The sequence below is a fragment of the Rhinopithecus bieti genome, unplaced genomic scaffold (genome assembly GCF_001698545.2).
Source record: "Rhinopithecus bieti isolate Rb0 unplaced genomic scaffold, ASM169854v2 scaffold_1070, whole genome shotgun sequence".
Lineage (NCBI taxonomy): Eukaryota > Metazoa > Chordata > Mammalia > Primates > Cercopithecidae > Rhinopithecus > Rhinopithecus bieti.
Window position 1 is genome coordinate 3,238,369 of NW_016803844.1, and position 27,996 is coordinate 3,266,364.

The following is a 27,996-nucleotide window of genomic DNA, read 5'->3' on the forward strand; positions in this document are numbered from 1 at the left end:
GTGACAGACTGGATTAAGAAAATGTGGCACATATACACCATGGAATACTATGCAGCCATAAAAAAGGATGAGTTTGTGTCCTTTGTAGGAACATGGATGCAGCTGGAAACCATCATTCTCAGCAAACTATCACAAGAACAGAAAACCAAACACCGCATGTTCTCACTCATAGGTGGGAACTGAACAATGAGATCACTTGGACACAGGAAGGGGAACATCACACACCGGGTCCTATTGTGGAGGGCGGGGGAGGGATAGCAGTGAGAGATATACCTAATGTAAATGACGAGTTAATGGCTGCAGCACACCAACATGGCTCATATATACATATGCAGCAAACCTGCACGTTGTGCACATGTACCCTAGAACTTAAAGTATAATTAAAAAAAAAAAATCTACTTCTTAGCAGCCTTTTCGATATGATTAGGTTCAAAGGACTGCACGCTTTTCTGTGTTTCTGCTTGACAGAAAATATTTAATTTTTCTTAAATGAGTGAAAGAGATTTATACTTGTATTACTTCTTGACTAATAAATCATAATATCTTTTTAAGAAAGAAAAGTAGAAAGCCTACTTCATAGGAATTTTCATTTATTTATATACACATATAGTTTTATTAGTTGGAATTGTTTTTTAAAGGTTTGTTTTAGATAAATTAAGATGAGGAAAATGTTTTTCTTCTAAAATCTTGAAGGTATTTCAGAGTACATGTTGTATTGTCCATGCTTGTCTTCCAAAATTAACTACATATAGCAAGATTGGCACATCTTTTGTGGGTATGGTATATTTTTAATCTAGGCATCACATTGATTTGAGCTATATAATTATTTTGAAATGTTAGTGCTTATAACCTATTTACTTGATTTTATATCTCAGAAATAATATGGTATGTGTATATAATTCCTTCTTACCCTATTCGAGTCAATTCTTGCTCTGGAAGTATAGATGGGAGGTGGGATGTTGAAAGCCTGAGGGACCAAGTACTCCTCAGCATCCATCATATCTTCCAAATCCTCTTCATCCAAGAGATTCTGAAAGAACTTGCTGTCATTTGGACTGGGAAGCTTCATACGATCATCACCCTAAAAGATTGCCCATCAGACACAAATATGATTCTTTCTTTATCTTAAATATGTAAAAAAGATTGCCCATCAGACACAAATATGATTCTTTCTTTATCTTAAATATGTAATATCATAACAAATGGTTGAAAATTCATACACACATTAAAAAAAACAAAACAAAAACAAGTCTTTAGCACAACCACCAGCCATTAAGAAACCTATAACGTGCTTAGAAATGATAGGGCCAGGTAAACACACTTTATACAAGGAGAATATGATAAATACCATTAGAGAATAATAAAGCAAAATCAAAAGATGATATTTGGGAGGTAAAATCAATTTCAGGTCTGAAAATAATTGTTCATTGCCCAGATCGTGTATGGGTTGCAACTTTAAGAATAAACAATAAAATGTGATCAATTTATCAATGTTTATTTGGTTGGTTTGATGCTGTAGGATTATCAGGACCATAGGGTCTATACTTTATTCTATAGCATACTGGCTACATTTTCAAAGTAGTGACATTCAAAACTCATAGTGCAAGTGGCAAATAGACTAAAGGAGTACGAGAAAGACACCAAAACCTTTGTTATGCTCTTCCTCACCTCACCTTAAATATTTTTCCTATATTTTAAAGTTACATGATTTTGGAAACAGTTTCAGTTCATGAAAACTAATTTTGGGGAAAAAATAAATGGAAATAAGTATCTTCTAAAACCTAGCTTTCATCTTTATGTCAGACTATTGATATGTAAATAAAGGCTGCCTTGTTTTACTGAGGAAACATAATTCACTCTAGTCCAAGGCCCATTTGTTTATAGTTTAGGTGAAAATAATCATAGAGAAATATATTATTATTTTTTAATTATCCAGTCTATTTTTCTAGTGTTAAATAAAAAATATTCCTTTGGCTGGTTGGTTGATTCAAATGTGCATCAATTCATTTGAATTGAGTTATTGCTTGGATACTGCCTATCCCTCCAAATAAAACAAAACATCTTTTAAAATATTTTTGGGTAAATTAAATATTAATATACTGAAACTTTTGATTCTCTGTCTTCAAGCATGGGCAAGATTAAAACAATAATCTGTCTTCCTTTTGTTCTGAAAAATGAAAATTGTACTAATGAACATGACTTATACATAATGTTAATAAAATCAAGGTGCTAAAATAAGTGTCTGAGGATCAAGACCTTTTCATGTATATGTATAATCATAATTATCTGTTCAATAGCAGAGCCACTTGAATACTAAGGGAAGGTGCTAAAAGGTGGATCTGACATGAAGTAAAAAAGCTCTTTTCCATAAGTAAGTCATTTCACATGATAATCTGCTTAATTAATCAGCATGTTAGTGGTCATTCCCACAGTTCCAAAGTCCCAATATTACTCATTTTGCAGTGAGTTTGCCATCAGTCTAGTCTTAAATGCATAAGTCAAATGTACTAACCTGAATAACTAGGTATCTTTGAGGGTCTCGAGCCATCCTTGAAAACTCAGCAGCCAGTTCCTTAAATTTAGGTCTACTGTCAGCATCAATCATCCAACCTGGAAATTTACACAGTGAAAATGTCACTATATCCATAATTCAAAGGAGTTGAAATTTAAATTTTGTGAAAATATGAGCAACAGTTTGAAAATGTTGTTTTAATCATAATGATCTGAAAAGAAAGAAAGCTAGTAAAAGAAGCAACTCAATTGGTAAGGCTTTATCAGTCTCTTTGTTGATATTCGTAACTAAATGTAATGTACTGTCAAGCAAAAGATTTTTTTTTTTCTCTGATGGGTATAGATGAGGTAACTGCAATATAAGCTATTGCTTTGTATTAGGAGTGACATGGGAGAAAAGATTTGGTTACAATGCTTACACTGGCACAAAGGGGAAAAGAGGAATTAAAAGCAACTGTCTTGTGCTACATTTGTCCTGGTGGACAAAAAAAAAAAAAAAAAAAAAAAAAACTAATGCAAAGTGATTGGTGATGCCTATTCAGCAATAGACATTAGCTTATCTTAGTACTAGCTTGTCCAGCATAAACATACTATCAGCAGTTTTCAAGGTATGTATTATTATTTAGCTGGGAGTCTAAATAAAGTAGACTTTATCTCTACAGGCTCTGTTTAGCTAATGAGATGACAAGAATAAAAGTACCAAGCTTTCCTTGATTTTCTTGCCAAATTATCCTCTTGTTAGGTATTAAAACTCCAAAAGAAAGGTAAAATTCTCTATTAGAGAAAGTGTTTACTTGGTTTTATATAATTTCATCAGAGCTAAATTCTAATGAATTTCAATCATTTCCTATGCTAGTTATAGGATTAGATTATATAAGACATGCATGTTTTTAAACTTTCTTCCATAGATATCTACCAAACAATATTTAATAGAATAAGGCTGTAAAGCTTTTTCCTTCCTTTTCTGGGATTTTTTTGGGTGTTATTTTATGTATCATTAATGTCATCTGCTTTTTTTCTCTCCAAACAAAGCTCAAATGCTCTGTATTCTATATGCATTCACTTGAAAAAATGCTTGCTAATGCCAAGATGCTAATGAGAAAATAGGTGTTTCTGAAACTATTGAAGCCAAAAAAGGTTAACCACAGTTGAGGTATCGGTTTCTCTCCAACTAAATATTGAGTAAATAGAACTATGCTTAGTGAAAAGGGCATGCTGACCTGAACTGCAAAGAACATTTTTTATTTCCTCCCTCACTGTCAGAATGTATCACACATGTCATGAATATAAATCTGAGTAGACCTGGGTCCAAAGTCTCTTATTAATAAGATGCTTATTCACCTTCACAAGTTTGTTTCTTTGCTAACCCGGTGTAAATCAGAAGGGGAAAACCTTAGATTATACAAGAGAAATTGCTACATGTTAATCTCACTTAAATTAAGCCAGAAACTCTGGAGACTTCCTTAATTCTATTTAAATTAAGGGCCTGTGCTTCAAAAACACATTTATAATACATATGTGTCTGGGGCACAGGAAGAATAAAGAAAAGTAAGAGTTTGATGTAAACAAATGATCAAATTGAAAAAAGTAAACATTTATATCTTTTTAGCTCACTATAGATTCATTTCTTCCCACTTCCCATCTTATCCTGCTAATTTGCTCTTGACTAAAACCCATAGACCCATTTCTATTAAATTAATTTTTAAAACTATCAGTTTCCAGGTTTTTTTCTTCATGTTTACATCATTTATGTAGCCTGATATTTTCCCATAAAGGTCACTAATGTTATTACTAACATTCCTGTTAGTAATGTTACTAAGAACATTATTGTGACTAATTACCTCTCTTTATGACAGGCAATTTGACTGTCATGGAGATTATGAGAGTAAAAGAGTCATAATTTTGACTTCATAGCATGGAAGAATATTCCTTTATATTAATAATAGTCACAACAAAGAGGCGTTTACGTGTTCCCTTCATAATTGTTTTTGAACTGTTGTATTTTTCAATACAGAGAAATGTTATACAGATTGAGTAATCTGTGCTATTACTTTGCTAAGAATGATGATGGTGATGATAACATTATTTTGCAATCTTACATTTGACCATGACCATGTAAACGTCAATTGTGCAGATGGGAGGCTGAGGCAAACGTTCTCCTTTCTCTAATAAATCAGGGATTTCTCGCGTTGGAATTCCATCATAGGGTTTTCCTCCAAAGGTCATCAGTTCCCATATAGTAACTCCTATATTGGAGAAAAAATTCTTACTTAAGCATATTAACAACATATTTTGAACAAACCAGCAACATACCACTGGTAAAAGAGTACTCCTTATAGGTCAATCAAAACACCAATCAATTAAAAAAAAAAAAAAGCTCCACAAATTCCTGTATCCATTATGAGAACCCCAATGTCAAAATCTTTGCGGGGGAATTCAATTTTCTTATTATTGTCTTGGAATTTCTAATGGATAGAAGAGACAATTTACAGTGGATATCAGCGTATAGAATCTGTTTCCCATTTCTGCCTATAGGTAATACTAATGTTTGCTGATCCAAGTTATATTTCACTATACCATGTTGCAGTCCATAAAACAATTCATTTACTATACATACATATGTATTCAGTAACAATAAATATGATTGCCAGTAAAAGAAGATATTGACTAATTTTAAGATTAGCATCTTTGCTATTAAAGCCTTCCAGAATAATTACCTCATGTTACAATAAAGAATTGTGACTCTCTCTACCTTACACAAAGAAAACAGTTGAATAAAACAGATTTACTTCTTTAGTAAATATGAGAGCCTGAGTGAGGAATGTTCCATATGTAATATATAGTACATGCGAAGTAGGCATCAACAAAATTGTGAAGGGGATAAAAAGTAGTTTATTCTTTAGGTAATAAAATGGCTTTCTTGAATCACTGGGACATTGATTTTCTCTGCAAAAGCAAATACACTAAATGTTAGCATGCAAATAGCCAGTTTTGATGATAATGATGGTTCTGATTTCAGCAATAATATATACACTAAATATCATTTTTGTGATATAATGATCATATAGTTTAAAATAATATTTTCTTAAGGGTAAAGATTTTTAAGTTCAGAAATGGCTAGCTGGGCACAAAAATATTACAAAGTGAATTTTGATTGATATACAGTCATCTTTCAATATAAAATCCATTAATTAGAGCTATGTTTTCTTTCCTACTGCCATCTGTAATGAATTATTTACTCAGGCTGAAGTCGTTTTTAGTTTATAACAGTTATCATTGACTGATAACAAAAATACAAAGCTTAAAATATAAACCTATGTTGAATTTAAAATTATTCTTTATAATAGAATATTAACTATTACCTGATTTTTTTGGGTTAATATTTACATCTTAGGATTTTAGGTATATTGTTAACATGTACCTAGTGATAATTTAATTGACTGATTGTTATTACATCTTTAAGTTTGTATATTAAGGAGTAGTTCCTAAAATATAAAAATTTTCTCTGAGGCGGGCTGCAACAAGTTAAGTGGATGACTGTTCATCTCTAGATAGTCATAACTTACAGAATATATATATACTATAATTTATATTTAGAATATTTTATTTTAGAATATTTTATATTTTTAGAATTTTTTATATTTTAAATGATATTTTTATATTTTAGACGGGTCTCAATCTGTCACAGAATGGAGTGGAAGAGGCATGATCAAGCTCACTTGCACCCTCAACCTCCCAGGCTCACATGATCTTTTCACCTCAGCTTAATTTGAGTAGCTGGACTACAAGACATGAGCCCACCATGCTTGGCTGAATTTTTGTATTTTTTTAGTAGATAAAAGGGTTTCAGCAATGTCGCCCAGGCCTGGTCTCAGCTTCCTGGGGTTTGAGGCAATCTGCCCACGTCGCCTCCCTAAAATGCTATGGATTAGAATGCACGAGAACCATGCTGGCTAGAATATATATTTAAGGGAACATTTGTTAACTAGATAGGCAGTTATTAAAAGATAGAGTAGATACTCTCACATCTCTATCAGAACTCCCAACTATAAGCAAGATACAAAGCAACTGTAAATCAAAATAATAGAAAATATAATAACAGAAACATATAAATACAGAAAACAAAAGTCAAAATATAAAAACTACTTCTGATAATAATCCATTATAATGCTTGTAAAGGTGATGACAAGATAGGGTTAGAAAAGGATGGTTTTGCATGCAAAAGACAATATCAGGAAGCTAAAATAAAACAACCTCAAATTTTAACTTGCAATTCCTTTTTCTTTAAGATGTAGATCACAGCCGATGCTTACTTTTGTAAAAATAAAATGCACTAGTGAGAATTTTCATAAAGGTGCACTGTAAACAATTATGCTAACTTTCTCTCTTTTATGCCTTTTGCAATCACTAGAATATAATAAAAATTTTTAAGTGTCTTATGAATATGGGTTGATGACTGGGCTGTGTTTCCAAACAGAGGTACTAACCTGTCTTTTATTTATTTTTTGATGAACACTTCCTGGGATTTTGCAACTCCACATGAAGAAAAATGTTACAGCCTGAGTAACAAGATTTTCTTTCCCCCAAAAGACAAATTTTACTATTAAAAATATGACTGGTTCTGCCAACTTTACATATAAATTTTGAGCTGGAATTTAAATTTGTTTCAGGGAGATTGCCATATTTTGATTCAGTGATTATAAGTAGAAAAAGAAGAAAGAAAATAAAAAAAAAAAAAAAAACAAAATATATATTATATATATATATTGTAAAATATACTATATGATATATATAATATATAAATCTGACATAGTATATATTCTATAAACCTGTCTATATCATGTAACATATAAATGCTAATCTACATGCTAATCTGTGTCATATAATATATAAATTTATAGAATACATGTAATAGATGTTTTTCTGTACACTTCTTACAATAGTTTAGGAAGTAAGTTTTGTCAAGCATTGACAAATAAGAGTTGTAAGTTCGAAGTGATTGAATGGTTTATATCTTTTTTTCCAACAATGCAAAAAAAGGTAAAACTTTTTTTAAGCTTAATTTTGAGTAAAATAAATTGTACCATGCGTTTAAATCTCACTACCACCCTTTTATTTAAGTGGGTGTTATGCTTTCTTATTGGTAAGAAATGCCAATTTTATATGATATGTTTAAACTTAGAAACATATTGACTCCTTCTTAGTAATACCGGACTTACATTTAAGTAGCCAGACAGATGCTAAATAGCTCATCTTAACAATTAAGCACAATAAAATAAATGTTCTAATTATAGATATCACTCTTTTCCAGTTCATATTATTCACTCTGTAACATTTCTGTTACTCCACAAGTACTTTGTAAATTAAAATTAATGTTGTAATTAGCATTCTTCTCTTTTTACCATGTTCATTGCTCTAACTTACTGCTGTCAGTAATTTTTCTTTGTTATGACAATAATCTGTTTTCTACTATAGAACATAAAATTCTCATATGTAAAAAACACACAAAATTGGTTTTGTTTTTGTTTGAATATTTACTATATTCAGAGTTATGTTTTTGAAAGTCGCTTAAAATTAACGCCATGAAATTCTGTGAAATTGTCCCTAAACCAATATTGGCTGAATATTTTTCCTGTCAAAATGATCAGGCCAGTTGCTATCAAACCAAAGCTTATGGAAAACATCTTAGCAGAGATATTAGTATATTACATTGTAATAAACTAGAAAAAAGCAGAAAAAGGCAGATAGGAATGCTATTTAGAATATTTTGTTGTTCTTCATTGAGAACACATGTACACAGGGAGGGGAACCTCACACACAGGGGCCTGTCAGGGGATGGGAGGCAAGGGGAGGGAGAGCATTAGGACAAATACCTAATGTATGTGGGGCTTAAAACCTAGATGATGGGTTGATGGGTACAGCAAACCACCATGCCACATGTATACCTATGCAACAAACCTGCAGGTTTTGCATGTGTATCCCAGAACTTTAAAATAAAATAAAATAGAATATTTTGTTGTTCTTTTTTTCATTGAGAAAGCAAAGAGTTAACTCCTTTAGATTAGGCTTATAAATAGGTATTTATAACACAACAAAATAATTTAGCTTAAGATATTTCACATGAATTTAACATATGTATTTTTGCTTTACAAGCTTTAATTCGCAAAGAAGATTTATTTACCATAGCTCCAAACGTCACTCTGATGGGTGAATTTCCTGTAATGTATACACTCCAGAGCCATCCATTTAATTGGCATCTGTAGAGAAGTAAGAAGTGAAAGTTTTAAAATTACATTAAAAATTCATTTCTATATGTATTTCATAAATGTGAATCTCTGGGCTGGACTTAATCATATTTTTTAAATTGTGTATGTGTAGATATAACTATAACCATAAATATATGTTAATTTATAAAATACATAAAGTGAAATAATCTAAAGACATACTATACTTATTCATTTTTTATTTTATTTATTTATTTTTTGAGATAGGGTCTCAACTCTGTCACCCAGGGTGGAGTGCAATGACACAATCTCAGCTCACTGCAATCTCTGCCTACCAGGCTCAAGTGATCCTCCCACCTTAGCCTTTGAGTAGCCGGGACCACAGGGGTGTGCCACCACGCCTGGCTAATTTTTGCATTTTTTTAGAGATGGGGTTTCATCATGTTGCCCAGGCTGGCCTAGAACTCTTGAGCTCAAGTGATCTGCCCGCTTTGACCTCCCAAAATGCTGGGATTACAGGCATGAGCCACCATGCTTGGTCGTACTTACTTATTTTTTTAAAAAGCTTTATAAACAATTAAAGGTAAAAATAATTAAGTAGGGATAACTTTCTATAGTTCTTAATTAACATTCAGTAATTAAGTTGCTAGTAAATATTATGATTTATAGTATCAAATCTAAACATCTAATACATATGCTTCTAAAAATGTGTTTATAGTTTTTTCTCAAAAAATGAGATTTGTTATATTTTCAGTTATCCCTTTTCACCCTCAGACACATTTTGGGCCACCAGTACAATGGACTCTTTCTATACTTGCCCCCTCCCTTCTCCTCTCATATAATTTGGCCACTAAAAGGCCTAAAGTCATGAATTCCAAAGTTAGCCTTGCTTTGTTTTCCAGTTTCAAATGACCTCTCTCATCTTGGTTAGCCAGTATTGAAAATATGTACCATTTTCAAAATAGGAACTATATAAAAGAATGTGAGGGGATCAGCACAAATCTATCATCACTACAAGAAAAACAACTCAACCCACATATCCTGCTGCTGATGGGCCAGCAGAATGAGTTTCAACTATGAAGGGCAGCATTATATAGCTGAGAATATAATTAGATTCTATGGAATAAAGATAAACACTTCTACTGTGCAGTTGAAAGCTTAAAACTAAATAGGCCTTTGAAATAATGAGGTTGGCTGCTCACCAAGGTGACACCAAGGTAACTCTATGACAGAATCATGGTATCCAGTGAAAGGGAACAGAAGACACATTGAAAGTAATTTCCCTATGGGCAAGGAGTTAGCGGACTTTATGGACTACGGACATTGTGTTAAAGAAGTAAGTTTAAATCACAGGTAGCTTGATAAAGACTTAATGGTTACCAAGCATTTAAAGCTGTAATGAATCTTGCTTTAGACAAATCTTATGTCTCAAATCTTATGTTCTCAAGACAAGTGAAGCCATGTGATTTATAGACTTCAACTTCTGTGCAGTCTTATAGTGAATTTCAAAGCTGTGGTCTCAGACTACTGCAGTTTGGTAGCAAACAGGCAAAATAGGGTAGTTTAAAAAAATTTTGTGTTACTTTGCCTTGTGATGAAGTTAAGCATTTGGAAACCTAACACTGCAAAATATTTATAATATATATTTGGATGGCCCATGATAAATAAAGCATATAATAAATATATTTACATGACATGAGAATAACTGAGTTTTTTTGTTAGTGTAAGCTTATAGGTCACCATAGGCTAAGATTGCATTTGCTCATTTCATTTGGGCTTCCCGACCTTAGGTTTCACCAGGTGAAGCTAGAGGGACCTCCATATGAAGTCTAGTCCTAATAGTTTGGCCAAGAAAGGCAAGCTAAAGAGAAGGTTAATGAGGAAGTACAAGACATGGTACTAAGGCTTGGATTGAGACCATAGAGTGGGTGAAAGAGTCAGGAATGATGTTGTCAGGCAGAGGCTGAGACTAGAGGGTCAGAAAAGTTAGACGAGGCAGTGGCTCTGTTCAGGGTTGTTTGTACTACCTAAACTTTTCTCTGGTCTATAAAAGAGAAGCTATGTTATCTGTAAGAGTTAGTGCTATGGTCTTTAGATCAATGGGACAATTTCTACAGCCATGTGTTAAAGTTTAATTTCTAGAAGCCCTAAGGATCCACCCCCTTCCCACCACTGGACCTAACATGAAGGTCACCTGGGTACAGACATACATCACCTTATTTTAGCTACTTTTGAGAAATGGAAGCTGGTAATATATGGTATATATATATATATATATATGTACATGGAATATATACACACACATATACATACCCTGAGCAGGAGAAAAGGCAAATGGTAGAACCAAGGTTTTATAATCTCCTAAGCTTCAGGCTTATTGATTTCTTGTATAAAATATAAGGACATAAAAGAATATTATACTACATTTTCAAGCAATATTGCTTTCAAAAAGATATCCACCTTTCCTCCATCAGCATTGTATTCTTTTTCATCTCCTTCCAAGAGTCTGGCTAGTCCAAAATCTGTAATTTTCACATGGTTTGGAGATTTCACTAAGACATTACGGGCTGCCAAATCCCGATGAACAAGCCGTCTTTCTTCCAGGTACATCATTCCCTGAAAAACATCAATTTCCTTAATGATAGTCAGTTAATGCCTAGGTTTTCCTTTTTTTCTAAAAGAATTCTCTTAGCCTTCAGTTGGAAGTGCCTAATTTTTTAAGTGAAGCCAGAATCCTAGAATATTTTCAAAATTAGAGAAAACTTGATTTTGGGGGAGAGCAAACCACAAACAGCTTGTGGTCTTTTCTCCCTAAAGTCCTATGAGACAAATGAATTACTTTCACATGAGCTAAACGTTAGATCATTATTTTTCCAAGCGACTTGATATCCTTTTGCAAACTCTTTCTTTTTGCAAAGTGTGCAGGTGTTGTAGCAGATAAGCTAACATATGCTTGGATTGACCCACATATTTGTAGTCATTCCTTCTCAATAACTTCTGCTTCATGTCATCTCCCCCCTACACATCCAAACAAATACCTCTATCCATAATTTTTAGAAATATTTCATTTGAGGTTTAATGGTGCCAAAATCGCCATTATAGACTCTATGGAGGCTGAAGAATTATACTATGATATTATACTAAGAATTATACTATTCTTATTAATTATTCACAGAATGAAGTATATACCCTAGAAGTCTTAAAAACCGGTAATTTTTAAGAAGGCTTCTATGGTGTCAGTAGTCACTATGAGAATCCATAGTGAAATTACATAGTTTGTAATGACACTGAAATTAGCCTTTAATATTTTGCCTTTATAAAACATACAGGGAAATTAAAAATAAAATGTGTTGCTGTTTAGCAGCAAGAGACATAGCTGGCTCTCCTCACAATACATCCGCATGTAACAATATATAACATGTTATGTATTAATATCTATACAAATTCAGAAAACATAATCCAGAGGAGTGACAATTACTTTATTATTTATACTTCAGTACTAGGTAAACTAAGAGTTGCTAAACATTATGTTTAACAAAATAACTTATGTAAAACTAAGGAAATAAACCTGAGGCCAAGAATAGAGTGAATATATTTTTGTTGAAGAGTTGGGGCAATTCTATATTTGATTATTTTACTGGTACAATGGTCATCATTTAAAAATAGATTAGAATTATTATGAAATGGTTGAACCATACTCTCACGCCAATTGCAAATCAATGCTGTTGGCAGTTAACATTACAACTGCAGGATTTTGAAGGATTAATGGTTTCTGATACCAAAACAAAAGCTGTGGAAAACAGACACATAAATCACACAGGTCAAAAAATTATGAACCGTATACCTGGTGTAGTGTAAAGAGAAGATTACTCCAAACAGCATCATGAGCCAACCCCATATAAATGCACATTAAACACAACCAGTGGAGATACTGCCTGATATAGTCTAATCAGTCAACAGTTGGGTGACACTGTGCGGATGAGTGTTTTCTGAAATCAACTTACAACCGAGATTTATGGGACTTTTGCCTGCTTTCCTAAATAGTGCTTTGTGTTTGAGTACATTAAATTAGAAATTCCTAGAATAAAGTACATCTGAGAACATATAGCCCTTATATGACTTAAAGGATCAAAAAATAAATAAATGCATTGCCTTGGAGATAAAATATTTTCATATCTTCCCAAATCTATCCCTTTAAGAAATGTTCATGAAACATTCATTATTCTCTTTCTTATCACCTTCATATCAGAACATGGAATATATGTTGGCAACAGGTTAACGCATACTATGTGCTGGACTATTTGCCAGACACCGAGAAGACAAAAAAGATTCAGATAAGGTCTGTACATTAAAGGAGAACAGAAGCTAATTAATAAAGTGGGCAGATAGGGAATAAAAACTTGAATGGACTGATGTGATACATGCAAGGCATTTAAAAAGAACTCTATTCTGAGGCCCTTATGTAGTACAGCCTAGCAAGTATGCATGAGAGGAGAGACATCAAAGTGGTACTAAGACCTAAGTAAGGATTGAATGATGTCTCCCAATTGGGCAGAGTGAGGGTAAAACTGCAGGCAAACAGAACAAGCACAGGGGCAGCAGTACCGTGGCGTACTTGGACAAAGACATGCAATTCTGTATTTTTAAAGCATGCTGTATTAGGGAGGGACAGTGGTGAGAAGTGAAACTGAAAACAAAAGAAGAGGCAGGGTCCAAGAAGGGTCCCTTATATGTCATGGTAAAGAACTTAGACTTTTGTATTTCATGCAGTATACAATTAGGTGATGTGGAAGTTGTTTTAAAAAGGGGAGTGAGACCAGGCGTGATGGCTCATGCCTGTAATCCCCGCACTTTGGGAGGCCGAGGCGGGTGGATCACGAGGTCAGGAGTTTGAGACCATCCTGGTTATCATGGTGAAACCCCGTCTCTACTAAAAATACAAAAAATTAGCCAGGCGTGGTGGCGGGTGCCTGTAGTCCCAGCTACTGGGGAGGTTGAGGCAGGAGAATGGCGTGAACCCGGGAGGCGGAGCTTGCAGTGAGCCGAGATTGATTGTCTCAGAAAAAAAAAAAGGCGGGGGGTGGCATGAGATTATTGTTGGACTCTTTGAAACGCCACTCTGGTGTTAATACAGAGAATGGATTGGACACCTGTGTAGCTGAAGGCAGGAGCCACTGACACAATACAGAAGCAAGGTGATGGGAGTGTAAAATAAAGATTGCAAATTTGCAGTCCATGGACTACATACATCCATTTTTCAGATTTTTTTTTCTTTAGTCCCCACACTGGGTATGGGTTAGTCTTTCTCTTTAGCTGAGACCAACTGTACCCCAATGAGGGTAATCCCAACCCATTTTCCAAGATCCCACTGCTCACTATTTCTTCCCAGGAATTCTGCTTCCATCACTTATGACACTCGTCTGCTCCTACGTGTAAGAGTATCTGAACCTTCAACTAAACTAGGCCAGAAGGAATACTATAAAGAGGATAATATCAAGGAATATTTATAAAATTAAGTAATCATCCTCACAGTATTTGTTTGAATGATGAAGAAAGAGAATACATTGAGAACAATTTTGTTTTTAGACTTTTATCATTTAGGTGGATAATGATCCCTTGAACCAAATATCGTTCTAATAAAATATCATTTTATATTTCTTAAACTTATGCAGGAAGAGTGATATGTACTTTGCCAATAGGGAACTAAGGCACATTCACCAAAAAATTTAAAACTGTGCTATGATCTGAATGGTTTTATGTCCTTCCTCAAATTCGTATGTTGAAATTCCAGCCCCCAAAGTGATGCTGTTAGGAGGTAGGGACTTTGAAAGGTGATTAGATCATGAGAGTAGAACCTCATGAATGATATTAGCAAACTTATAAAAGAGAACTTAGAGAGATCTGTTGCTTCTTCAGCCATGTGAGGTTACAGGAGCTATGAACAATCAGGAATCAGATCCTCAACTAGACACTAAATTTTCTGGCACCATTATCTGGGACTTCCCAGTCTCCAAAACTATGAGAAATGAATTTCTGCTTATGGTATTTTGTTATAGCAGCCTGCACAGACTGACACTCTAATGACATACTCTACAATACAAGAAAAACTTCAAAAACTCCAAAAGTTCTTTGAAATTCTATACACAAAGCTCAGCAAAGAATAGACTATTCTGAAGCTAAATACTGTTTGTCCAGAAAAGCGCTTTCTTCAAAATAATGAAAATCAATTTTAAAACTAGGTGACAATGTCTAGACAGTTTCCCTCACCCACCTGACCGTCACTAAAAGCAATAAGAACGTAAGTATCGATATCATTACCAAACCATCAAAATACATGTTTATGGTTGCTCTGTAACTATGAAACATCATTATACAGATGGATGCTTTCAAATCATTACTTACTAAAGCCACCTTAGTCCTACTTTCACACCCTGAGAGTGTTGAATCATCTATGGATTGCTCCAAACAGTTTTCTCTACATCACAGTCATTAAATAGGATTTTCTTTCTGGAAGATCTCATTTGAGTCACACTCTGCTAGATTCCTTCAAAATGAAATCACTCTTCAAATTAGAGTGTCATGCAACTAAGGTGGCAGACAATTATTAGAAATAACAGGGACAAAAAACAAACTGGATGAAGTCTCTGGAAGTTTCAAGAGGAACAAATAAGGGTCATTCATTATGATGCTGTGTTTCGTGGGTAAAGAAACCTTATACTCTGCGCTGTAGCAGTTCTCATATCCATGCCAGGCCAGCTTGGTAAAGTAGATTATGAGAAGATAATACTGATGGCAACCACAGTTGACATTGACCCAGTACTTAGAACACAGCAGTCATTAAAGTAAATGTTGCCACATTGGTTGGTTAACTTAATCCTATGAGATGCATACTGTTGTCATATTTTACATATGAGAAAACTAAGGCTAAGTGAGGTCAAGTTACTTGCTCCAAGTTATCTAATCAGGGATCCCCAAGCCCTGGGCCATGGAGCAGCACCAGTCTGTGGCCTGTTAGAAACTGGGCTGCACAGAAGGAAGTGAGTGGCAGGTGAGCCAGCATTACTGCCAGAGCTCTGCCTCCTATCAGATTAGCAGTGGCGGCATTTGATTCTCATAGGAGGCTGAACCCAACTGTGAACTGTGCATGTAAGGGATCTAGATTGTGAACTTCTTATGAGAATCTAACTAATGCCTGATGATTTCAGGCGGAACAGTTTCATCCTGAAACTGTGTTCCCTGCCGGGTCCCCACAAAAAGAGTCCCTGGTGCCAAAAAGGTTGGGGACTGCTGATCTAGCTAACGCATGGTAGAAGTTGGATTGGATCTCTTGCTGTGCAGACTCTACAGTCTACATTTTTAAGCCTATCTTCTCTCTTAATGGGTCACAGGGTCATGTGGGCATGGATAAATTAATGAACATAGTGGTCATACAGATTTTGTTTTGTTTTGAAATAAGGTCTAGCTCTGTCATCCAGGCTGGAGTGCAGTGGCATGATCAGGGCTCACTGCAGCCTCAACCTCCTGGCCTCAAGCAATCCTCCTGCCTCAGACTTCCAAAGTGTTGGGATTATAGGCATGAGTCTCTGCATCCAGCCACTTGAAGTCATATAGCTTTAAAAGGCACTAGTACTTTGGCAGAAAAAAAACTATTATCTGGTGTTGCTGTGAATTTCAGGACATAATGCAAGTGATTGCCTCATTTTTTAATTTATATTTTAAACTCAGTTAAATTATAGCATCTTTTTGTAAGTTCGCAGGAATTTGAATTGTGCAAACTACAGACTGTTCTTATTTTGGTCACAGAGTATGCAAGACGGTAGAGTGGGTATGAGTGTAGATTCTGTGGCCAATTGCCTGTTTGAAACCCCAGTCCTGCCATGTTCTAGCCCTGTCACTCTGAGAAAGTTATTTAATCTCTCTGTCATCACCTTCCTCTCCTCCTCTCTAAATGGGCTTAACAGCATCTCTCCTTCAGGTTGTTGTGAGGTAAATTAGCATATGCAAAGCGCTTAAATAGCAATTGGCATATAGTAAGTGTAGAACATGAAAACCTTTATTACTGCTCCAGGGATAGCTATCAACAATCCTAGAATGCACAAGACTTACTTACCCTCCTTAACTTTAATTGCCTATTTCAGAAAATCTGTGAACCTCAGCTAATATATCACAGTGGGTGTTTAATAAATGTTTGCAAATGGTGATACATATACTTATAACCCACCCATCATGATTAATGTGTGAATACAATTTCAGAATTATTACTATTCAAAGTATTATTTTAACAATAATTCACCCAAGGATGCTGTCATAGAAGAAGAAAGAAAAATTAGAAGACATATTAAAAGATTTTGTGCCCTCTATAAATACATCACAGACTAAAGAATTTAGTGAAGATAAAGGTCACGAATAAAATAGATCTGAAAGGTTCAGTGCTGCAGAATGTTTTCTATGGGTTAATAAAATAGATTTTCTACACCAAGATAACTGCCACTTACCACACACCATGGAGGGGAGTTTCTAAAAGAAGTGTTTTAGGGTTATTTTGTCTACTTCATGATCCAAATGCCACAAGTCTGATTTTATCGAAACTATTCAGAATTTACCATTACCCAAACTATTCATAATTTTACCATTTTTCATGCCTTCTCTGTAAGCCCAAGTAAGTTTTCAAAGAATGCATACTTATTCCATGTTTTGCTCATAGCTCTTAAAATGTGTAATCATAGTAAATACAAGTTAACTACAGAAGGTCAAATTGTATGCTTGATTTTCAGAAATGAACTTTGATATAAAATCCAAGGAAAATGTTATTAGAATTGAATTTAACATTTTAATCTCTGGTTAGAATCAACTCATATAAACTGCTTATGGAAAAGAACAGAGAATGACTTAATTTTAAAATATTGGTATTGACAAACACCTAGCCATGACCTTCTTTTCAATCTTATGATATGTGAGTCACGACAATCTGGCAAAAAAGCATTATTATTGTTTTAATTCAATGTGAAAATGTATTTTGCCCAGCTGCCGGAAGCTAAAGGAAGTCAAGAGAGACTGGACTATTTCTGACAATAAATATTTGCTTCTCACATATTGGCCATGTGACAATTTTATCAAATACATGTGTGGAGCTAAAAATTTCAAGCTGCAGTCAGCTCACAGGCATTAATCTCCAGCATTAATCTCTGGAGTTAGCAAAAAGAACATTTTTTTTTTTTTTTTTTTCTGTTTTCATTCTAATAACCTGAAGCTTTCTTAATAACAGGAAGCTTCAGGAAACCTAACTTCAAATGAAAATATCTCCTTTTTACTACCTTTCCTTCTAAAAGCAATTCTTTCCCTGAGGGAAAGAAGAATCCAACTATAATGCTTACTATGGTTACGGCTAAAGATATAAGCATGTTCAAGGAAAGAAAGGAATCTTTGGATGAAGTAACTGATTTTATCCAAATAGTGCATAAAGGGAATATAAGGGGGCTCAGTAATGGAGTCAACTGAGCGATCTTTTTAACCAGCAGAAGCTGGTTCATGGCAGAATAGAAAGAACACAGAGCTGAGTGTTGTGAGACAGAAGTTTTGGACATATTGTTAACTAGGTTTATGACCACAGGTACTCATTTCACCTCTGCTATAAAAGTGATGGATTGGCTGAAATGATCTCTGAGGTTACTGCTGGCTTTAAATTTTTATTTCATGATAGATGAAACTGTAAAATATATCTATCTGAAATATTAAATTGTGGGCCAACAATAGACACAGAGAAGAGTAAAGAGGTAGAGTAGATGTCCCCCTTCAAATATTTAGTGAGAGTCATGAATACATTTTAGTAAAAATCATCTTAGTGCATCCTAAGTTTAAAATATAAGACTCCAAAAACACTGGCTACTTACTAGCTATGTGATTTTGGTCAATTTATACAACACTTATGTTTCACTTTCTTTGTTAAATGGGGGTAATAATAGTGTCTACTCTGAGGGTTGTCTTGAGGATTCAATGGCTTAAAATCTGGAAAACATATCAACATTCACTATTATAAGATACTATGTATTTTTTAAATAAATAAGCACAAGTTTATCTTATTAAAAATATAATTTGACTACTTTGAAGAAAAGGCAGCCAGTTGAAACACCTGTTGGTTACTCAGCACTGTTAGGTGCAGTAGCTTCTCATTCTACTTGTTCCTAAATGTTCTTCCTATTATTCTATTCAGAGGAAGAAAAGCAGATTCATACAGCTGTCCTGAGCCAGCATGGAGTTAACACTCATGGTTAATTCTCACACTTCCAACTGCAGCCACGATCTTCAAGAAGCCTAGTTAGGTTGCAGATTTTAAGACGACTTTGGAATATTAAGGACAACAAAATTTCTGTCATTTTAATAATATATAATAAAAATTATTGTTTGGTATTTATTTGAAAATTTTCATAGACCCAATAATATATTTGAGTGTGTATGTGGTGTGTATGCATGTGTGAGTGCATACACAATTGCATGTAGGAGATGCTTTGGTGTGCTGCCCAGAAACCTCTTCAGGACCTGGACACTCAGCTGGAAATTTTGGCTGTTGATGATTCGTCTCAGCTTCCTCACTCTTGGGATATTGACACTCCAATGCTCCATCTATGCTGCAAAGAAAAATAGCTACTTCCTGGACAGACTTACAAAAGTCTGGTCTTATGGTTCATTTACTCCAACCACAAACATGTATAGAGTGCCAGTTACTGATGCCAGGCAAATTTCAAGTTGTCAAAGACACAGCGAAATGCATAAAAAGTTGTTTTTATAAGTGCCTCCAAAGGCACCATCCCTTGGGGAACCCAGTAAAATTAAAGAGGCTTATTTAAAAGCCTTCAACATTTATTATGTGGAAGGAAGTGTTTTCTCTTCACTGAATTCACAGAGCACCCATTTTCTAGATTACATTCAGTTTTGTGAGTTTCATATATGGCTTGTAGTCTACTGCATATAGTTTTATATATATGGTCATATAGCATAATGGTAAAGAGCACTGCTTTTGGAATCAAGCTGCCTGCAAGACAAATCTTAGTTCTGATAAGTTTTGTCATGCACTAGTATCACCTTTGAACAAGTTATTTTATCTCTCTGTACATTAATTTCCTTGTCTTAAAATAGGAGTAGTAGTAGTAATACAGGTTTCATTGTGTTCTTGTGAGTTCCCATATACGGAGGATTTAGAACAGTCACTGGCAAATTAATAAATGCAATTTGAAATCTGCAATATTTATGATGGAATGTGGGAAAGCAAACCCTGCCACATTTAGGCGAAGCCCCAGATGTTGATATTAGTCTCCCGGGGGAGAGAAGGGGAAGACCATTTACAGATTCCTGAGGCTGACAGAGATAACAGATTTTTTTTTTTTTCTTTTTTTTTTTTTAATTTTGCTCCCTACATTTTCTTCAGAAGTTTCATTTACCACTGACGGCAAGCTTTTAAAACATCCATTTGAAGAACAGTCTCCTTGGGACTTGAAAGCCTTCTTAAGAAAACCAGAAAATAAAGAAATGAAATCAAAAACAAAAAAGTAAATTAAATAGCATGTATGAAAAGCCTCTGCTTTCTTACTACATTGTGAGTAAGAAGCTCATCTGCCTGCATCAAGAGAATATCAAGCATGCTACAGTTTTTTCTCCTATTGACCTCTTGCCAATATGATTACAATAGGAGAAGTGAATCGTGCAGTGTCCAAACTCTCACAGGGAGGTGTACTTAAAATGGATTACTTCTACTCCTTAGGCAGCCGATCAATAAAGATGTGGTTTGCAATGAGAATGGAGATGTCTGTGGGCTGTAGTAGTTATCCTCTGTGTCTCTTTAGAAATTAATTAAAAATCAATGAAGTGTGCAACCTATTAATACAGCAACCTCTAGATTAATAGAAGCTGAGCCTTTCTCTGAGCATACATATTGTGCAAATGCATCCTGAGACTATAGAGAGGTGGTTGAATGTCTGACACCCTAGTAATAATTGAGCAGAAACAGATCATTCCTAATATTTTGTAGTTTCACAAAATTGCATGCTACTGGTGGAAAACTATAAAGCTTAGGGACAGGGATGTGTATATACAATTTTCCTTCTTAAGCTGATTATATCAAATTTTATGAGGTATCCTTATTACAAAGCAAAACTTCTGCCATCATATAGACCTAAAGAATTTCAATAACTATTTTCTTAAGTGTGGTTTACATATCTATATGTCTCAGCAGTTGAGTTTATTTATAACTGCTGAATATTTTTATGTGTTAAAAATGTGAAATTCCTAGAACACTTTAAGGCTCTTATGCAACTTGAGTATCCGCATAAGGAGTTGAAAAGTGTGTCATTCAATTCAGTTCTGCCTTGTCTCATTTGGACGGCAATGGGCTTGGCCCCACTATGCAAATATCTGCCCAACACATGTAAAGCTCGCAAGAGTGGCACTTACATACTTCCTTCTGGAAGTCACCCAGCCACTTCCAAACTTCCTGATCTGCCCCATGCTCTCCTTCCTCAGGCTTGTTCCTCTTAAAATCCTCAGAAGGATTTGTACCATGGCTTCTGTTTTCATCTAAATCCCCTACGGTTGATTTTGATGTCCATTTCGACACACATCCTTGTTTCTACCTTTGCATTCTTCCTCAGAATTCCAGGGCTTTGTTTCCATCTAGTTCCTGCATAAAGGCTAAGAGAAAGAGATTCCTACTTTGCACCTTGGCTCATTTTCTAGCCTAACATTACCATAGAAGTACCAGATATCATCACATTACTTAAAATGTGAATCATCTATCATTAAAACTGTCAAGAAATTATCCTGGAGAGTCTGCTGTCATTACACGTTTCAGGACACATGTGATGGTATAGTAATGATAAAAATTTCACTGTTTCTTGGCCCAGCCTGATGCAGATCATCTGTAGCTCCCTGCCTCTAAGAAGCCTTTTGCAGATATTTCTAGGGTTCACCAGGAACCTCATAGATGCTCATGGATAATCTTTCTTGTTTTTTGTTTGTTTGTTTGTTTGTTTTTCAGGACTCTTCACTGATATCTGCAGTTGTTGAAACCACAGTTGAAGCTCCTGTGGAAATGCTGATATCTTTTCTGGGGCTGCTATCTCTTGATGCTCCAGAAGTTGCAGCTTATAATGTTTCAAACCATTGCAATTATGCCCTTCCATCCTCCTCACCATGTCAGTGCTCTGCCGTCTTCCACCCAGCCCTACGGAGGAGTTCTACCCTCTTCTGAACTTTGTGCCTTATTTTGTCCTCAGCTGTATTAGTAGCTATTCTTGATTCCTTAGTAACAGTCTCCTTAAAAATCTTCAGTAACTTTAGATACTCATTCCATAAAGGCTCAGATCTAGTCCAAAAGGTAGCCATGGAAAATTAACATATTTCTCTTTGCTTAAGTCTCCTCTTTTTAACCATTTGCATTTGCCGTCATTTCCGCATTCTCCTTTACCCTTCAACAGACATGCACACATATCATGCACATACACCAAACCACGTTTTCACTCAGGTAGCCAAAAAAGCCCACAAGCAACTTGACTCCACTTGACCCTCCAGCTTCTTTTCTTGTACTTCTTCACGTTGAACTCTATGGCCAAGCAAAGCTGAAAACCCTCTAATTTCTTTTGCCTATATACTTACTATTTCCTTTATCTGGAACACCCCCTCACCATAGACTGCTACACTCTTGCTACCATGCTACAGAGACACGCTTGATCAAATTTAATGTTTCTTAGATCACAAATTAGATGTCATTTCCTCCACAAGATCTTCCCCAGCTCCTAAATAGATTGGGTCACTCTATAACATAATGATAATTTCCAACTTTATCTATATCTATAGACAGATATCCATCCATCCATCCATCCATCCATCCATCCATCCATCCATCCATCCATCCATCCATCTGGAGCTAAACCCTGAGATTATCAAGCGTTATTTTAAAACAACTTTTTGGATTTGCGGCTAAATCAAAGTTATTTTATGATCAGAAAGAACATAAACTTGTATGCTCAGACTTTATAAATGCTATACAACAAATTACCCAATGCTAACAGTTTCATATAGAGAGTAGATAAAGCACAAAGCTGAAATATATATGTGTGCATACACACACACACGTATATATATATGTGAGTGTTATATGTATGTATGTATATACCTCTAAATATGTATGTGTGTATATATGTATTGAGATTTATACATATATATTCATATGTGTATATATATAGAACCTCAGTAGAGCACGCATCTATTGACTTTATTAATTTGTCAAATTATTTTTAAGAGAATTAAACATTAAAATGAGTAATGGAAGTAGAAAGCTATATTTTTTCAGCTTGTTCAAGTCTGAAAAATAAAGATTTTTATCTTCTATTCTTCACTTCAAACCCTTATGGATTGTTGAGTACCTGGGACTGTGAATGGCGTGTTCCTGTGGAGATGACATAGCTCAGTTTGACCCTCCTCACGTTTACCAATTTCATCACGTTTTGGGACAGTCAATAAATAGTAGTCGATTGATGGATTTCCTCCTCTCCCTATTGCATTTATTCATCCTTACTCTTTCTATTGCCTTTGGAATAAGAGGTTAGGAAAGAAGAAATTCCCAGCAGTAATAAATATACTTGCAATCGTAACCTCATAACAATTAAAAATAAAGGAAGAGGAAAAGGTATCATAAATTTTAATATTATTGGCAATAATTTTCTATTGCTAATGATGATTTTATTACATTGTCCCTTTGCTTTTTATTTTTTAGTATTAAACATCTGTTAATTTTCAGGCTTACTTGCATATATGTTGCAAATTGCTTGCTCAATATTTTTAATTCTGGAATACTATTTGGGCTTTGGGTTAAATGCTATCGGTTTTCCCACAATTGTTAGGAAATTAGGGTATTGTTCATGCACATTGACAACGTGAAGTTTGAAAGCTGACCTCTTCTTTTGGTCTCCTCTCCAGTTCACAGATTTATGTGGTTAATATCTCATATGAAAGAAAGTTAAAAGCACATATTATAAAAATGGTTCTAAAGGGTCATTTTTAAGCCATTCCTATTTATCAGTGGCATCTGGGGAGTGGAGTGCAGGAAGGAAGGGTGCTTTCTGGGACAAGACTTCCTAAACTTCATTATCAGCTCTGCCACTAACTATATGCAGCCATAGGCATGTTAGACATGTTAGCTACTCAGTCTGCCAAAATCTTCATCTATAAAATGGCAATAATAATAATACTTATCTCATAAGGTTGTTGTGAGAATTAAGTGAATGACTATATGTAAAATTCATAGAACAGTTAAGAGTAAACACTCAATGTTATTAGTATTATGTCCTTTGTCCAGCACCTTGCATTACAGATGATTCTCATTTTTAAAAGCTCAGTTTTTAAGTAACTCGAAATTCCCTCAGTATAAAAGTGTGTTTTATACTTAGAATCCCAAAGAACATCTATCGACTGCCAACCACATCTCCTGATAATGCTGTCTTTCCTAGAATGGTTTAATTTCAGCACCCTTACCATCTTTCACGTTTGTGAGGGTTTTTTGTATACTTTCATTTCTGTGTATAATTATCTGTATAACATTTCACTTTGATATTTAAAAGATAATAGGGTAGAAAATGGAAATGATAAGAAAAACATTCTCATATAGTAATATAATTAAGAATAAGTTAAAAATCAATAAAGAAACTAAAATTGGCTTATCTTTAGCCTCTACTGGACACACATTGAACTTTAGCTGGATGACTATATATTCATTAGAACAAAATTTAAGTACATGGGGAAAAGCTGTAAATATATAACTGTGTATGAGATTTAAAGGTAAAACAAAATTAAATATTTTGTGTTACTCTTTATTTATAATTGAATCTCACTTATAACATGTAAATCTATCATTCACTTTTTAAAAAAAATACTTTTGACTCTTAGAAATACATTACAAATGAAAATCAGGGACACCTTATATTTGTGTATAGGTATGCATATTCTATTAGGTTATCAGCTATTACAGGAGTAAAGACAAAGTATCATTTATTTTCTCTTGATCACTTTCTAGCTTACTGCATGCACAATATACGTTGTATATACAACTCACTCTCTACGTAGTTGAAAAGAATTAAGTTTCCTTGTTTCTCTAAACAATGTTATTGAAGAGAAATTATGTGCTGGACACTCTGCTAATTGTTTTACATATAATGACATAGTATTTCCTTCAAGCGCGTTGTCTGCTGTGAGATACATATATGGACACAAACAAATTACATACAGGATGTGTTTAGAAAGTACAGAAAAAGGGAAATGTAGCATATTCTGTGTCGATTACAAAAAACTAACAGAAGAGGTGGAATTTGAGCTTGATATTGAATGAAAATTAGATATTTAAATTTTGGGATAAATACAGTAAAGAACATTCTAGATATAATAAAAAGCACATAAAAAGGATAGAGTTCTAAAAAATGATATGTTTAGAAAAAATGATAACTTCCTTGAGGATAGGATCTAAATTGTCAATGACTAGAAGCGCCAAAATTAAGTGTCTAACTAAATTGTGATTACCTAATATGACATGCACAGCAGTTACTGAAAGTCCTGATAAAACAAATTGACATGATCAGATTTGGCACTTTTGTGGAGGACAAACAAGGGTAAAGCACATTAGAAGGAATCAAGGAGATCAATCGGGATACTATAATACTAATTCCAATAGCAATGCTTTAGTGTTTGACTAAGACAATAACTTGGAGAATTAAGTTTAGGTTAGAGCAGCAGACAGATATAGGAGCTTATCAATGAGGTTAAACCATAAGACAGCATGAGATAACTCACATATTTTCTTCCAGGGCAAACTCAGGGAAAACACTATTGTTAAATAAGTGAGTGCCAGAAAAGAATCCCAGTAAAAGTGACCAAAAGTAATGACCAGATTTGTAGGAGAAGAACAAAGACAGGGTGTTATTTCTTGTGGAGTTGGAGAGAAAATGAGAGAATTTTAAGAAGGTAAACTAGTGACAGTATCAAATAAATAGGGATGTAAAAAAGGATAACAGAAGGGGGACCCTCGAATTTGGAAATGGGAATATTAGCAACCTGGTGAGTCACTAGATTGCAGTGGACTCAAGAGTGAACAAGGATTTGAAAAATGGTGGTCCACAAAACAACAAAAAATTAGGCTCTTAAAAATAAATGAATACATAGGCTGTCATTTGAAAGAGGAAATCACAAGTTTGTGATTGTTTATTCCTCCGCCCCCAGAGAACTCAAATATTTATATGATGCATGGGAGGAGCCAGTGAGTCAGGGGAGACTGATGATACAGGTTGAGCAGAAATGATGGAGAAATGTTCCAGCAGCAGGGATGGGATCAAATGTTCATGTAAGGAGGCAGGCTTTGTAAAGGAAGAGACGTTTCCTCTGAGATGGCAACAAAGGACATGTTGGAATCTGGAAGAGAATAAGATGGCGGGGGGAGTTCATGTTTTCATACCAGTATTTGTCTTGGTAAATTAGGAGGCACTAATATAAGTTGAGGATGAGAGGGAAGATGGGATAGAGAGAAGAGTTTTGAAGTGGCCAAAGGAGGACCATTGGTCTGATTTCACTCTGTGCACCAGCACAGCAGGTGTCCATGGACGGTGGGTAAGAAAGCTCACATAAGATCAGGATAAAGATTGTCAAAGAATACTGAGGGACAATATAAGATAAAAACCATAAACTTGTAATTGTATCACCTGGCTCGAGTATTCTATTGTCCTCAGAAGCACAGAAACCAAGAAATTGGGTATTTGGGGTCATCCAGGGAAGGATATTAGCAGGTAAGTGAGACAGGAGGAGAGAGATAAAGAAAATGAACAAAATAACTGTAGAAATACAAGGGTGTTATTTGAAAGTGTTACATATATAAGAGTTTTAATTCTAAGAGTTTTATATATATATGAAGTCTTTTAAAAACTCAGAATAGCTTTGGACATTAGCATGAATTTTGAAGTCGGTTTCATCTTCAAAGGTTTTCTTACTAACACCAACAAATGCATGGTATGAGAAAAATTTATCTCATCTAAACATTTAGAAACTAAAATCAGTTACTCCAAAACCACATTTTTAAAACTATATTTTAAGCTTAATATCAAAATCTAAAAGTATCAGATAATGACTTTATAGAATCAGATAAAAAATTGTATTCTAAAACAGTGTGACTGAATTAGGTCTTTTTAAAAGAAACTAAAAAGGGGCCGGGCGCGGTGGCTCAAGCCTGTAATCCCAGCACTTTGGGAGGCCGAGACGGGCGGATCACGAGGTCAGGAGATCGAGACCATCCTGGCTAACATGGTGAAACCCCGTCTCTACTAAAATACAAAAAAAAAAAAAAACTAGCCGGGCGAGGTGGCGGGCGCCTGTAGTCCCAGCTACTCGGGAGGCTGAGGCAGGAGAATGGCGGAAACCCGAGAGGCGGAGCTTGCAGTGAGCTGAGATCGGGCCACTGCACTCCAGCCTGGGTGACAGAGCAAGACTCCGTCTCAAAAAAAAAAAGAAAGAAACTAAAAAGGTATTGTTTACTATTTGATTTATTTATTTTAATAGTTTGCCTTCCAATAATTCCTTCTACATTTTTAGTTACAAATGATCCATATCTCCTACTGGATTTAATTTTATCTATCATATATTTTGAAAGAGGTGAAGATTTTTTCCACATCACAGTATATTAACATGTAACATAAGAAAACTATAAACCCTCTATAAAACACTGAAAGAGTAATATGATGTAGCAACATTCACAAGTCATGATACTGAATAAATGGATTTAGTGAAACCGGTGACCTTGTGTTACAAAAATCTGTAGTTTTATTTTGCTGTCAAAGTGAGTTTATTTGAATCATAACTTCCATATTCCTTTACAATTATGATCATGTTTGGTAAAGTTGGACTACCTTTATATGACTTTACAATATTCAATTTCATTTTAAAAACATCTAATGCAAATTTAATACTTTCATCTTTTATGACAAGACAGCTCAGCCTGAAATAATCACTGCATTAACATTTTTTACCCATTCAAATAGTTCAATTCATTATTACAAAAACAGCAAGCATCCCTAGCCCGTCATTAAGTCCTACTGTTTTAATTACAAGAAAAAAAATACTCTATGGAAGCCTTTTGTGAATAATGGCACTGTAAACCCAATCTTATGCAAAGACATGAAAATAAAATGGAGTGGTTTTTTTCTACATCAATATTCTAGTAGAAATACCATATTTACTG

The 27,996-nt window shown here is 34.7% G+C and overlaps 1 protein-coding gene across 2 annotated transcripts in view; it reads right to left on the reverse strand.

Annotated features, from left to right (window-relative positions):
• Window positions 1-27,996, reverse strand: part of ERBB4 (erb-b2 receptor tyrosine kinase 4) — a 1,212,321-nt gene that overhangs the window by 36,231 nt on the left and 1,148,094 nt on the right. For both annotated transcript variants that reach the window (XM_017855612.1, XM_017855621.1), the window contains exons 21-25: window positions 11,196-11,351; window positions 8,693-8,768; window positions 4,611-4,757; window positions 2,513-2,610; window positions 911-1,081 (exon numbers count right to left, since the gene is read on the reverse strand). In XM_017855612.1, coding sequence (XP_017711101.1) covers window positions 911-1,081; window positions 2,513-2,610; window positions 4,611-4,757; window positions 8,693-8,768; window positions 11,196-11,351 — 648 coding nt within the window. The remainder of the gene's footprint in view (window positions 1-910; window positions 1,082-2,512; window positions 2,611-4,610; window positions 4,758-8,692; window positions 8,769-11,195; window positions 11,352-27,996) is intronic.